This window comes from Hyaena hyaena, unplaced genomic scaffold (assembly GCF_003009895.1).
Source record: "Hyaena hyaena isolate Hyena2069 unplaced genomic scaffold, ASM300989v1 scaffold_429, whole genome shotgun sequence".
Taxonomy (NCBI): domain Eukaryota; kingdom Metazoa; phylum Chordata; class Mammalia; order Carnivora; family Hyaenidae; genus Hyaena; species Hyaena hyaena.
Genome location: NW_024081060.1, coordinates 44,836 through 60,119, shown reverse-complemented (window position 1 = coordinate 60,119; position 15,284 = coordinate 44,836). Strand labels below are relative to the sequence as shown.

General features: G+C 39.0%; 1 protein-coding gene and 1 non-coding gene across 3 annotated transcripts in view; both read left to right on the top strand.

Annotated features, from left to right (window-relative positions):
* Positions 1–6,409: 6,409 nt before the first annotated feature.
* Positions 6,410–15,284, top strand: part of C4BPB (complement component 4 binding protein beta) — a 12,773-nt gene continuing 3,898 nt past the window's right edge. The window contains exons 1-4 of one of the 2 annotated variants that reach the window (XM_039252693.1): positions 6,410–6,580; positions 7,113–7,283; positions 8,408–8,584; positions 14,705–14,798. In XM_039252693.1, the coding sequence (XP_039108624.1) occupies positions 6,523–6,580; positions 7,113–7,283; positions 8,408–8,584; positions 14,705–14,798 (500 nt within the window). In that variant the 5' untranslated portion in view covers positions 6,410–6,522. Of the gene's footprint in view, positions 6,596–7,112; positions 7,284–8,407; positions 8,585–14,704; positions 14,799–15,284 lie in introns of both variants that reach the window. The other variant, XM_039252694.1, reaches the window with a different exon arrangement.
* LOC120245604 lies at positions 9,992–10,098 on the top strand. The gene has a single exon (XR_005531834.1). It is a non-coding gene; the product is annotated as a U6 spliceosomal RNA (small nuclear RNA).

Below are 15,284 nucleotides of genomic sequence, written 5' to 3'. Positions count from 1 at the left end.
AATATTTAATGATCACTGATTGGTTGCCATGCAGCGTAACACCCAAGTCCCCGTCTCCTTGTCTTAGAAAGGTCTCTACACACTCGTACAGGGGTTAATCTTATTCAGCAGTCAAGCCGTCATCTGTAGAAGGCTAAGCATGTCTGGGATCATTTTCCCCACTAACCCTGATTAAGTGACTCACCTCAAGACTGATGGAGTTTTTGTCAAAGTCCACACCTCCAAACAAGGTAAATTGTATGATGTGTAACAATGAGGGCCTGATAAACATATACTATTTTTATTTTTTATTATTGAAAAATTTGTTTCCAATGTTTATTTTTGAGAGAGAGCGAGCATGAATGAGGGAGGGACAGAGAAAAAGAGGGACAGAGGATCTGACATGGGGCTCAAACCTACGAATCGTGAGATCATGACCTGAGCTGAAGTTGGTTGCTTAACCAGCTGAGCCACAGAGGTGCCCCTATAACAAACTATTTTTAATTTTTTAATGTTAATTTATTTTTGAAGAGAGAGAGAGAGAGTGCAAATGGGGGAAGGGCAGAGACAGGGTGACACAGAATCTGAAGCAGGCTCCAGGCTCTGAGCTGTCAGCACAAAGCCCAATGTGGGGCTCGAACCCACTAGACATGAGATCATGACCGGAGCTGAAGTTGGCCACTTAACTGACTGAGCCACCCAGGCGCCCTCAGACTATTTTTTAATGTAGCTAGAAACTTTAATAAAGATATCAGAATTAAAAAAATGACTCCACAGATAGTGCTCCTGTATTGAGTGATGGTCACTATTTGTCTTATTTCTGTAGCCTTAATTATTACATCAAGTCTTTAACCTCTCCCAGATCTTCACTGGGGACTCCCCATGAGGAGGTCAGCCTTCAGGCTTACTAGCTTGCCTAGGTTGGTGACCACCCCACTGGCATTTCCTGTGGCAGTCCAGCAATAGCCATCACCATGCTTTATTGTCTCGAAGTATTCTGCACCATCTGACCTCTGGTAGGGTCCCCTCCCTAAGGAAAGAAAAAAAAAAAAAACCCTCAAGGCAACCCGGCTATATGCGTATGTGACAACATCCCTCAGGACCTTGTAACATGAGACCACTTAATCAGACTACATGTTTGTGTGTTACCATATATGGGAGGCAAAGAAGTAAAAAATACATAAAAACCTATGCCACGTGGCTTTCGGGGCTCAGCTGTCCGGGTATGAACCCAACTGAGCAGTTCCCGCACTAAGCTGCTTCCTGGAAGGAAAAGCCTCAGTGTCACAGCTCCCCGCGAGAATCCTGCCACAAACCTACTTTCGTGGTCTTGAACTCATTTGAGAATTTGACAAAAGCTAAGGGCCCTCTTACCCCCACGCCCCAAAGGTAGATACATGTAAACTTCACATACAGTTTGGGGGGGGGGGTGTCATAACCTCAGGGTAGCAAAGCAGGAGCTAGATGATATGTACACAGCCCATCTCTCTTTCCTTTGACATTAAAAAAACAAAAAACAAAAAACCAGGAGACATCTGATACTTTTTTTTTTTTTTTTTTTTAATTAATTAATTTATTTCTAGGAGAGAGAGAGAGAGCGTGAGCAGGGGAGGGTCAGAGAGAGAGGGAGTCACAGACTGAAGCAAGCTCCAGGCTCTGAGCTGGCAGTCAGCACAGAGCCCGACGCGGAGCTTGAACCCACGAACCGCGAGATCATGACCTAAGCGAAAGTCGGACGCTTAACCGACTAAGCCACCCAGGCGCCCGACATCTGATACTTTCTTAAGCAGAGGAGAATATATGGGATTCTGAAACACTTACATTTTTAAACCAGACATTGTAGAATAGCTAGGAATTTGTATTTTAACAACAGAGCATCACTAAGCACAGGTGGGGCCGTGTAGTGTTTTGTTTTTCTTAACCTCAAGGTGCAGAGTGTGCCTGCTTTTTGTTGTGAAGCCAATGCACACTGCTCGTGCCCACAGACAGAGCTCCATTCTGGTTCCCTATATACACTGTTGGCAGTATGCAGCACCTTACCTGCAAAAACTAGGTCAGGTTCAAGACCCAGTTTCTCCTTGCAAATAAATAATTTCGCATGCGCAGGAGCCCTTGGGAAGCAGCGTTGCAGATCTCATAGAGCCTGGCCTCCAAACATGCAGTGTTCCACCAACCATACAGCCTACGTTCAGAGAACAGCTTCTTTATCCATTTGCATTTTCCTCGTTAGTGATCCTCTCACCTTTTTGTTAACATTCAGTCTTCATTTGCCAGGTTCTCTCCTCTTTTGTCCATTGCCTTTTTAGAATTTAGGGCTGGTAAGGGAAACAGTCTCTGGGCGCAATTTAATAAACACTCTTTTCTGAATTTAAATTCCTGGGTCATTTTACTCAAACGGTGGTAGATCCTTATTTGCTTGCATTCATCGGTGTTTCAGATTAGAAGGTGAAGGTGCCAGCAAACCCAAGATAATGGCGCCTTATCTGTGACCCAGGGTTTCTCTCCTCCACAAGCAAGTGTGGAGAGAAGCAGTGTGGGGACAATAAGCAGTCTAGGACCGGAATGTAGCTTCCCCAATCATCCAGGACCTTCTGTCCCTCTGTCCTGTGATGTTAACTCATCATCCTCGAGATGATTCTACCCCAGTAGTAGTACAACATAGCTATTTGAGCTACAGAATCATGTCTACATGTCCATCAGCAGGACGGAGCACAGAGGCCACACTTAACTCTCTTGCTGTAGTGTGTCTGCCTGGCTCACCACCGAAGCTTATACTACAATGTCTCACGAACAATTAGACCTTTTAAAACATATTAGTTTTATTCTCACGTAATCTGCATCAGGGTTACTTTTCTGGCCCAGATTTTTCTTGAGGAGACATTCGAGAGACATCAACTTGATATATATTTTTTTAAAAATTGGAGAAGCATTTTAAATCTTTTCTGAGTTATCTTGACAAAGACCAAAGGGAATCCACCCGTAACATACTTGAGAACTTCTTTAAATGTCTTTTTCCAATTCTCTTAAAACCTCACGTGCACACAACAGTTTAACGCCCCACAACTCCCTGGCTGATATCTCCACTCACCTCCTTAGTGTCTTCCACTAATCACTGTCAGCCTATTCCTTTGTTGAGTAAGCTAACTAGTCAGGACAACTTCTGCACTTGACCTGTTACCCCAGTTCTCCAGAAAACAACTCGGATCCTATCAAATTGTCCTTAATGCCTAATGGTCTGGAAGTGTTTGTGAATTCTCATTTATTAATTTTTCGAAGCTTGGATGCTTGTAATAAAACATATAGTCCTACACTCCCTTATATGTCATCTTAAAACCCAAAAAGCTTTGAAAACAAAGTTTTCTTCTAATTTATTTGACAGGAAATCTGACCTAAACTTTGTGAGGATATTTATAATCTCTGTATATCTCACCTAGTATAAATATTTTTGCATTTCATAGAGAAATATTAGTAAAACAATATTCTAAATAATATAGTGCCTTTCTGAAGCCCTAATATGGATCCAAAAGAAACCATTGAGATGAAGAATTACTTGCAATTATTTCCTGTAATAATACTCTATTTTCTCAGGTGTTTAGGAATTTCTCATTTAGGGATAAACAAATTTCTAATTTTAGGAGTAAGCAAAATTTTCTATTTTTTAAATCATTTATTGTACAGACAATATATACATTATATACTGGGGAACTTGTATTCCTCACTAAGTAAAATATGTAATGTGTTAAGAAAAATTACTCAAAACTTGACAAAAGAAAAAGAAAACACTAGAGAAAATTTTTTCAGTAAATTACTGAGTACTGTTTTGTAGACCCTCTCTGGGTTTATTGATTTCACAGGAGTGTGTAATTTTTATCGACTGTCAATCAGTCTTTTTTACACCTCTTTAAGACTAAAGGTTAATTTGTAGAAAATGGATAAGAATGCAAATGATTCTTTTACTGAAAACAATGCAAACGATTCCTGATGACAAAGCAAATGAGTTTTGTCCAGAAGAGATTCAATTAATTTCCATCCATTAAAAAGCTGATTCCAAATATTACAGGTTGTTGCCATGTATGATATTAACCAGTTTTACATTGAATAGAAAATCACTTCAGAAGCCCTTTGACTGAACACATAAATCTCTGTTCCTCAAGTTCTTTGAATTAGGTGTAGCCTCTTAATTCATGAGTAAAATCTTTGCCACATAGTCATTGTATACTTATATGAGTGTCATGGTATTTAATCTTTTGAGAATTATACTTCATTTTTTTAAAGTTTACTTATTTTGAGAGAATGAGAGAGTGAGCGAGCGAGCATGCAAGAGGGGGGGGCGGGGAGAGGGACAGAGGGAGAGAGAGAATCCCAAGCAGGCTTCTTGCTGTCATCACAGAACCCAGTGTGGGGCTCTGTCTCAGGAATCATAAGATCATGGTTCCAAACCAAAATCAGGAGTCGGATGCTTAACTGATTGAGCCACCCAGGGCGCCCCTGAGAATTATACTTTAAAGAATACTTGCACTAGGGGTCCCTGGGTGGCTCAGTTAAGTGTCTGACACGATCTCAGCTTAAGTCTTGATCTCAGGGTTGTGAGTTCAAGCCCACCTTGGGCTCTATGCTGGCTGTGGAGCTTACTTAAAACAACAACAACAAGGTACTTGCACTATCAGTTGAGTGAAAACATGGATAAATCATAAAGGTAGTATACCACAAATGATCAGTTATCAATATGGATTTGAGGGGCTGTGGTACAGTTTCTCTATGACTCTGTTCTTTTTATTTATCCTGCATTGCTCATACTTACTTAGTAAACAATTCTGCTTTGCATTATGAAGTACCAAGAAAGGAAATACAAATGCACTCGGCACAATCTTCATCCTAGAGAAAAGATTGTTAACAGTCTCGTGTGGGAGAAAGACATGAACAAATCATCATAAAGTAATGATAATAGATGGAGAAGAGAAAAACGTTTAAGCTCTTACTGTGTCCCGGGGCACCTGGGTGGCTCAGTTGGTTAAGCGTCCGACTCTTGATTTTGTCTCAGGTCCTGATCTCATAGTTGACGTGATCGAACCCTGCAACGGACCCTGCACTGACAGCACAAAACCTGTTTGGGATTCTTTCTCCCTCTCTCTCTGGGCACTCCAACTCTCATGCTCTCTTTCAAAATAAATAAAAAACATTAACATGGATGGAACTTGAGAGTGTTATGCTTAGCGAAGTAAGTCAGGCAGAGAAGGACAGATACCATATGTTTGCATGTATAGGAGGATTAGGAGGAACTTAACGGAGGACCATGGGGGAGAAGAAGAGGAAAAATTAGTGGGGGAGAGGGAGGGAGGCAAACCATGAGAGACTCTTGAATGCCGAGAACAAAATGAGGGCAGATGGGGNAAAACCATGAGAGACTCTTGAATGCCGAGAACAAAATGAGGGCAGATGGGGTGGGGGGAGGGGAAGGGGGGTGATGAGCATGGAGGAAGGCACTTGTGGGGATGAGCACTGGGTGTTATATGGAAACCAATTTGACAATAAACTAGTTAAAAAAAACATTTAAAAAAAAACCAAAAAGACCTTATTGTGTCCTGATGCTTTATATTTATTATGATGCTTTATATTATTTCATTAAAACCTAACAATTTGGAGGAATTTTACCCCCAATTTTATAATTGGAGCACGGACAACCAGCTAATTGCTATAATAACCGTGAATAAAAGGTGGGAGAGCCCAAAAGCAATTCTATGTGTTTTAATTCCTGAGACCAAAGCTTTCCCCTCATTTCCCTTGGAAAATCATTTGGTTGACTCTGGACTCAGGCTAAATCCTGACTTCCAAAGCCCCACAGGATGGAACTCTGGCACAGGCCTGGCAAATGAGGTCAAAATATCCCTGCAGGACTTTGGAGTTCTCTCAGGTTTGGAAATAACTGGGATCAGCTCCTTGCTGGTAAGCCACAGATCTGGAAGGTCAGAGAAAAGTACTGTTTGTTTCATTCCTTGAGCTTTCCAGCCTTCAGTGTTCGGTGCTGCCGGGACACCTGGTATTTGAGAGACGGGCAGGAGGTGGCCCTCAGAGTTGTGTCGCACTTGGAAAAGCACCAGAGGTTGGTCTCCCGCCCCCCCCCATCCCCCACAACGCTGAAGAGAGTCACAGAACCTGGAAAGTAAACATGAGCAAATATTGACAGAAGTGAGAGTTGTGGTAAAACCATCTGACCCAAGCCTGCAGTTCAAAGGAACTGGTCAACTGGATTTGCAGGACAGGATCGGGCAATTTCTACAACTAAGTTTTAAAACTGGCAGCCCAGCAGCCACCCCTTTGTGTTTTTGCAAAATCCCTTCCTGTACTAACTTCCTTACAGCTGTTCCTATTTCCTGTGGTGGAATTTTGTTTTTTCCATTCTTCCTAGGGAAGAGAAATCAGTACCACATCTTCTCCAGAAGGGAGGTGGTTGGTATCTTAAGTGGTGTTAGAAGAGCTACTTTGATCAAAACCAGGTGTCTGTGTTGGGTGAATTCCAACACGGGTCAAGCAACTGATCACAAGATGTTTTTGCGGGTTGTGTGCTATCTTGTGGTTGTGTGGCTGATTCCTGCCTCATACGGTGCGTATGCTTAAGGTTAGTTTATAGGATACTTGATATCAGTCTGTGGGTTTTGAAGCATGCTGTCTATGGTTTTAATGAATTTTAAGTTAATGAAATGTATTTCCTTTATTGAAAAATATCAAATGACTTGGCCTAATGCTCTGTACTCAATAGGGGCTTAATAAATATTTAACGATAATTCTGCTCTATGAAGTGGGTGGTTCACTGCTTACTTGCTCTTTCTGTTTTGGGAGCAAAAATACCAACTTCAAAATCTTGAGAGGTCTTACCTGTTATAAACTCCAGAAATGCTATTTGGAAGGGGAATTGTTTCTTTAGGGTCGAACTGAATGTAATTCCTGCTATTCTTTTGAAAACAAAACTTTAAGAATTATTGGGAAGGGAGGGATGTGGATGGACACGGACATGGAAGAGCACAAGAAATCAGAATCAATAATCCAGGAAAAAGACACTCAGATGACTGTCTAATAGGGCTTCCTCACAGCACATGATATGCCAGGTGAATCCGTTTTCTTTTTCTTCTCGACAGAGAGCTGTCCAGAACTTCCCCCGGTGGGAAATAGCATATTTGTTGCAATGAAGGTGGAAGGACAAATTCTGGGGACTTACCTTTGTATCCAGGGCTACCACCTAGTAGGAGAGAAAACCTTTATTTGCAATGCGTCTGGGGAGTGGAATACCACCACTCCCATATGCCAGTGTAAGTTGAACCTTTGTTTTTTTGTACTTCAGGTCTTCTCACTCCATTCTTTCACATCCTACCTCCAGTAGGCCATGTTAAAACTTTATAAGAAAAACAATTCTCAGCCTCTGGGAATCAATGTTTAATGTGCCCCAGGGTGGAACTTCTCTTAGAATGTACACGATCAGCTCCTGCTCAGTATCAATTTAATTAGTTGATTAATCGAATTACCCTCAATCACCCCTGCAGGGAGGAAAAAATTCCCTCTATATATTAAAACTGCCTTTCGGGGGCTGTAATTTGTTTAACATCATACTCCTTAAAAAGTTTTATGTTATAGAAATCTTTCTATATGTACTCATCACCGAGCTTCAACGATTACCAACATGTAATGAATCTTTTTTTCTCTACAATTCTGGTTTGCATTATTATTATTTTGAAGTAAATATGTCATATTTTATTTCATCCATTATATAACTTTTGAACTGGGAGACATTTGTGTTCTCAATTTACAGATGTGATAACTGAGATCTAAGTGATTTGCTCACGTTCACAAAACTCATTTGTGGTGTCTATAGAGACAGAGAATAACTAGTCAATATCCTCGCTGTTATTAGTAGTTTTAGGAATAGTTCGGTTTGCTCTCCTTTATATCTAGAGTAAAGCACACCAAATGTTTATCCTTTATTTACATGACCAAGTTCATCTTCTCTCCTGTTTTTTCAGAGGGGGGGAAGCAAAATGAAACAAAGTACAAACTGATGAGTGTTGTGTATACTTGTGGTGGAAAGGAAAGGAATCACTTACCTCCAACATAGGGCAAAGTATTTTCAGTAACGCTTACCAGGATGATGAACATGCTATTGATCATTTCCAGTTATATGCTTAATTACTTTTAGTAAGTTCAAGTGCCAACTTGAACAACTTTCACTCTTGTGCATGACCAAGACCTTTCCAACCACACTTAGGCCAACCTAGTCTCTTCGCGTCCTGCATCGATATGGTACCAAGAAGGAGTCCCTGTTAAAAAGAGAAGTTTTAGTTCTGATTTCTGTTCTCTCAACGAAGTCTGAGGAAGTCTAGCCTCTGCACTGGTGGACTTCCTCCTGCTCTTTCGGATCACTTCCTGTGTTCTTCCTCAGTGGGCCACTGTCCTGACCCTGTGCTGGTGAATGGTGAACCCAGTTCCTTGGGTCCTGTGAATGTGAATGACAAAATCACTTTTAAGTGCAATGAGAACTATATCCTCATGGGCAGCAACTGGAGTCAGTGCATGGAGAGCCACACGTGGATGCCTCCCTTGCCCATCTGCAAAAGCAGTAAGTATAAGAGACACAAGTGTCAATCCAAAGATACTGATCAGAATGACACCCTAGACATTTGCCACATCCCTGTGATGATGTTTTCCTCTTTTTTTTTTTTTTTTTTTTGTATCTGGGAAGGGTCTGGGATCTTGGAGGCAAAGAAACAAATGGAGCTCACAGAGCCAAAACTCACTGCAAATGATATATTCTAGTGAAACGAAAAGCCTCCAAACAATAGACACTTTTTTCCCCCCTCTCAAGTAGGATTCCTGTCCTATTAAGTCCAACAAAGGATAGTTTGAGGCATCTGGCTTTTTTTGTTTGTTTCATGATAATGACTTAAAGTTCTTATTTGAAAAATACATGAAAACAAGGGGAATGGACCATATCACCCATTGCAAAATTATATAAAATAAGGGTTGAGGGGCACCTGGGTGGCTCATTCAGTTAAGCATCCAACTTCGGCTCAGGTCATGATCTCACCGGTTCTTGAGGTTGAGCTCTGTGTCAGGCTTCGTGCTGACAGCTCAGAGCCTGGAGCCTGCTTTGGATTCTGTGTCTCCCCCTCTCTCTCTGTCCCTCCCCTGGTCACACTCTGTCTCTGTCTCTAAAAAATAAATAAACATTAAAAAAAATTTTAATAAGAGTTGAAAGTACCTCCTTCTAACACAGTAATTCACAGTTTTCAGAGGAAATTAGTTGGAATGTGTTTGTTTCATGACATTTTCTTATGTTTATGCAGACATTTAAAATAAACAAATGCATACACACATATCTACACACATAAATGCTTACAAATATGGGGTTTATGTGTTATTTAAATTGCTTTTATTGACGTAACATCATACATGGGAATCTTTTTCGATCAGTATATGTGGCTCTATCTCCTGCTTTTCTTTATTTGTTTTTTCTATCTCCTAGTATTCCACATCTCTAATATTGATGAACATTTGCTCTATTTCTGTATTTTTGCTATTATAAACAATGCTGAAATGAATGTTATATATGTATACAGATACATATATTGTTATGTCAATGCTATTATTTCTGTAGGATAGATTCCTAGAATGATTGATGGGACATTACTTATTTGTAAAATATACTTAAAAGATCCAAGAGGGACAGCTGGATGGCTCAGTCGGTTAAGCGTCCGACTTCGGCTCAGGTCATGACCTCATGGTTGGTGGGTTCGAGCCCCACATAGGGCTCTGTGCTGACAGCTCAGAGCCTGGAGCCTGTTTCTGATTCTGTGTCTCCCTCTCTCTCTGACCCTCCCCTGCTCACGCTGTTTCTCTCTCTCTCTCTCTCTCTCTCTCTCTCAGAAAAAAAAAGATCCAAGAAATTCTACTAAAAAACTTTATTCTTGGACACAAAATAAATATTGAAAAATCAATAGTATTACTTTCTAATAATTATGGTACGGTGCTCGCTTCACCAGCACATATACTAAAATTGGAACGATACAGAGAAGATTATCATGGCCCCTACGCAGGGAGGACACGTAAATTCGTGACGTGTTCCATATGTTTTGGGCATGGAGGAGGGCACTTGTTGGGATGAACACTGGGTGTTATATGGAAGCCAACTTGACAATAAACTTTGAAAGAAAGACAAAAAATAAATAAATTTAACTAGAATTAAAACATATTATTGGAATAATATCAACTATAAAATGATCATGTGTATTAATATGTTCTAATACTTTAAATATAAATGTAACATAATAATTAATATCAAAATACTTCTGACATTTGAATTGTTTCAATTCAGCATTACAATATACTCACATGAAGAATTCTTGTGGAATTGGCAACTCTATATTATATCTATTTTTTTTCATTTACAATACATCATTTCTTGAAGGTCTGCTCCAAATCTCTAAAGAGTCATTTTTAATCCTCACAGTACATAGCATAAAGAATAGAATTTTTTGCATAGTTTATTTTTTATATTTTGTATGTTTCTTTAGATCTCATCACTTATTTCAGCCATTTTATGATTATTTTCGGCTTTGTGAGTTTTGATCTGGCCGCAGAATTTTTGCTGCAAGTTTTGAACAAACTCTATTACTAATAGAGTTGGAAACAACTAGCTGAAAATGGTCATTATGAAATAGCATCTGAGTTGTATACTCAGCAGTAATGGAATTTGCAAAATGAAGCAGAAACAAAATAAGGAAACAAAACAAAACAAAAAACTAACTTATTCTGGTAAGAAGGTTGGATTTTAAAATAGAAGAGATAATTTTATGTAGTAAATGATTGATGCATTTCTCAAAGTGAAAAACTACTAATTATCCGAATAAAAACATATTTTTTTGTTCTGGATATTAAAATATAATAATAATTATGGTACGAATATTGAAATGTAAAAATAATTCCATTCATGAGACCTATCGGAAAATTTACTGAAGGTCCTAAAATAAGACTTACCTACAAGATATACCATGGTCCTGGATGGATGGACTGATATTACAGTGTAATTCTAACCAGAGTTTCAAATTTAAAGATATGAAACAAAAAGTTAAGTTTAAAAGGGCACATGTAGGGATGAGCACTGGGTGTTATATGGAAACCAACTTGACAATAAACTATTTGTAAAAAAGTATATATAAATAAAATAAATAAAATCTCATTTGGAAAGGTACGTATCTAATGCTACGGATGTATTTATTTAAAGACTTATTTTTGTTAAGACTTAGTTTTTTAGAGCAGTTTTAGATTTGTAATAAAACTGAGGGGAAAGTACAGAGATTTCCCATACACCCCCTACCCCCACATAGGCACAGTCTCCTCCATTATCAACATCAGTCACCAGAATAGTACTTTTTTGTTTTAAAACCAAGGATGAACCAATGTTAATACATCGTATTCACCCCAAATCCATAGTTACCTAAGGACTCGCTCTTGGTGTTATATATTCAGTTTGGACATATATGTAATTATGTATGTCTATCATTATAATATCATACAAAGTCTTTTCACTGCTCTAAAAATCCTCTCTGCTCTATTTATTCGTCTCTCTACTTCCCCCACTCCTCTCTGCCATTGACCTTTTCATTGTTTCCATAGTTTTTCCTTTTCCAGAATGTTATATACTTGGAATCATATAGTATGTAGCCTTTTCAGATTGGCTTTTTTTTTTTTTTTTTTTTACTTAGCAATATGCATTTAAGATTTCTCCATGTCTTTTCAGAGCTTGATAGCTAATTTTCTTTTGTTGTTGAATAATATCCCTTTTCTGGTTGTATCAAGAGTTTATGGACCCATTCACCTCCTGAAGGACATCTTGGTTACTTCCAAGTTTTCACATTTATGAATAAAGCTGCTATAGATATCGGGTGCAGGTGTTTGTGTGGATTTAAGTGTTCAACTCCTTTGGATAAATACCAAAGAGTGCAATTGTTGGATCTCATGGTAAGAGCATATTTGGTTTTGTAAGAAACCATCAAACTGTCTTGCCAAGTGGCTGTGTCATTTTGCATTCCTACCAGCGATGTAGGAGAGGCCGTATTGCTTTACATACTTGTCAGCGTGTGGTGTAGTCAGTCTTCCAGACTTTGGCCATTCTAATGGCTGTATAGCGGTATCTCCTTGTTTTAATTTGCATTTACCAACGACAAATGATGTCAAGCCTCTTGTCATATGCTGATTTTCCATCTGAATATCTTCTTTGCTGAGGTGTCTGTTAAGATTTGGGGCCCAATTTTTATTTTTATTAATTTAATTTAATTTAATTTTTAAATTTCTTTTTTTTTAAATTTTTTTAATTTATTATTTCTAGGAGAGAGAGAGAGAGACAGCGTGAGCAGGGGAGGGTCAGAGAGAGAGGGAGTCACAGACTGAAACAGGCTCCAGGCTCCGAGCTGGCAGTCAGCACAGAGCCCGATGCGGGGCTCGAACCCACGAACGTGAGATCATGACCTAAGTGAAAGTCGGACGCTTAACCGACTAAGCCACCCAGGCGCCCCTAATTTTTAAATTTAAATCCAAGTCAATTAACACATAGTGTCATAATGACTTCAGGAATAGAATTTAGTGATTCATCACTTACATACAATACCCAGTGCTCATCCCCTCAAGTGCCCTCCTTAATGCCCATCACCCATTTAGCCCATCCCCCCTACCCTCCATCCCTCCAGCAACCTTCAGTTCGTTCTCTGTGTTTTAGAATCTCATGGTTTGTCTCCCTCTATGTTTTTATCTTATTTTTGTGAGCCTTCCCTGATATACCTGGCAAATTTTAAGGTTAGACAATTCCAAGATTAACCCCCAAACAGCATTTATATTCCTCAGATTTATGGAAGGATAATGAATATAACTAATAATTATGGAAATGAATATTAAAATTAGATACACATGTTTTCCTGAGCAAATTAGCAAATAAAAAATGATTTCGCCTAATATTCTAGATATGAGGAGCTAGTCACTTATGTCAGTGAGGGAAACAAATTATCATTCTGTCGATGTATTTTGGCGGTAGCTATTAAGATAACAGGCAGTTTTTTTGTTATTTAAATTTTTTTTTAATTTGAGAGAGAGAGAAAGAGTGAGTGGGGGAGAGGGGCAGAGGGAGAGGGAAAGAGAATCCTAAGCAGGCTCCTTGCTCAGCACCGAGATTGACACAGGGCTCGATCCCATGACCCTGGGATTATGACCTGAGCTGAAATCAAGAGATGCTCAACCAAAAGAGTCACTCAGGGACCTCAATAAGCATTTTAAAAGCACAAACTATATATAGCCTCTTTCAAGGAGGTAGGGGTTACTTAAGATATACATATATACTATAGGCAGTTAAATTACAAGTATATAATATCATTATTAGCATGACATACGTTTAAAGAATTTACTTTTTCTGGGCCTTTCCTATTTTACTCTCTTTTCATTGAGTACTTCTCATCCTAGCTTTGAAATGCAGGACCTCTGTATTTTCATGTTAGTTCATTGCCCAATTATAGTGGAAGCTCCTTAGGTCCCCGAGTAAAGCAGATTCTTTTCTGCTTAGGCCCAAGATATGTATCAACTCTTTCAGTCGGAAGCTGTACTCTTACAAGTTACCAGGAGAGACATGTTTGTCCTGGAGTTCCTTAATCAATTCATTGAAATCCTTTTTCCTTTCGTCTATACAGCTTTTGAATCAGTTTTTGATCTTTAAAAAATTATTTTTTAACTGCTCAAAGCAAACATCTGTGTTGCAGAAAAATACGGAAGATAAAAGAAAACATTCAATTACCTATAAAGCTATTACTCAGAAATAACAGAGTACTTTGATATATAATTTTCAGGTTTTTTCCTGCTCATATATGTTGATGCATAAGTATATTTTACAAAAATAGCATTTTATGCTATTATTATAATTACATTTCTCTTTGTATGCATTATTACAATACATAGTATTATATAGTATGTACTATATGAACACATGTTCTTTTATGCTTTGCTACTTTTACTCAACTATTTGTTTTGAAGGCATTGATGTTTCCATAAATATATACCTACATAATTATTCTTAATTTACCCTTTAATCTTGATTATCATGTTTAGACTTATATAATCTCAGAGCTCAAAGGGACTTGAGAGATAATACTATTTAACCTGTTCATCTCATAGGTTTGGGAGGGAACAGAGAAGGATAAAATCATGGTGAGTGAAAGAGCCAGAACCCCAAATTCAGAACATCTAGTACTTTGTCCAACTCTCTTTCCACAATTTTATAGACTCATCTTCTTTCCTCCCATCTATACCCTGCCTTTCTGAAGCTCTCGTGTTGCACAAGAGACGTTCTGTCCCACAGAGAACGTCTGCCTCCATTTGAACTCCCACCATTTATCTCCGCTCTTAGGGAGTTGCTACTCCCACTTCGACCTCTGGTTTAACTTTTTTTTCTTGTGCACTGACAATCTCTACAACTTAAACTTGCTTTCCTCAAATTTATGCCAATCAGAAAGCATTCTGAAATTCCTAATCACTCAGAGAATGAGCAGAGGGAGGAGGTCTCTCTCAGAATAGACATGATTCTTACCAGAAGGAAGTGAATGGAAAATGGGTTCCAAGATCCCACATAGACAGTTAAACTTAAGGGCTGCTGTTAATTGAGCATAATTCATGACTGTCACTCCTGTTCCCTGTTTCTCAGGAGACTGTGGCCCTCCTGGGAACCCAGCTCATGGCTACTTTGAGGGAAGAGATTTCAACTTAGGTTCGACCATTACTTATCACTGTGAAGAGAGGTAAGTATATGCAGCCTTTCATTTTTTTAAAATATTTTTTATATTTATATTTTTTATTTTTTTAATTTATTTTTTTACAAATAGTTTATTGGCAAGTTGGTTTCCATATAACACCCAGTGCTCATCCCCACGAGTGCCCTCCTCCATGCCCATCTCCCCTCTCCCCCCCACACCCATCAGTCCTCAGTTTGTTCTCAGCATTCAAGAATCTCTCATGGTTTGCCTCTCTCCCTTTTCCCCACCATTTCCCCCCTTCTTTTCCCCCATGGTCCTCCGTTAAGTTCCTCCTAATCCTCCTATATGTGCAAACATATGATATTTGTCCTTCTCTGCCTGACTTATTTCGCTCAGCATAACACCCTCAAGGTCCATCCATGTTGCTACACATGGCCAGATTTCATTGTTTCTCATTGCCATGGAGTATTCCATGGTATAGATAAACCACATCTTCTTGATCCATTCATCTGTTGATGGACACTTAGGCTC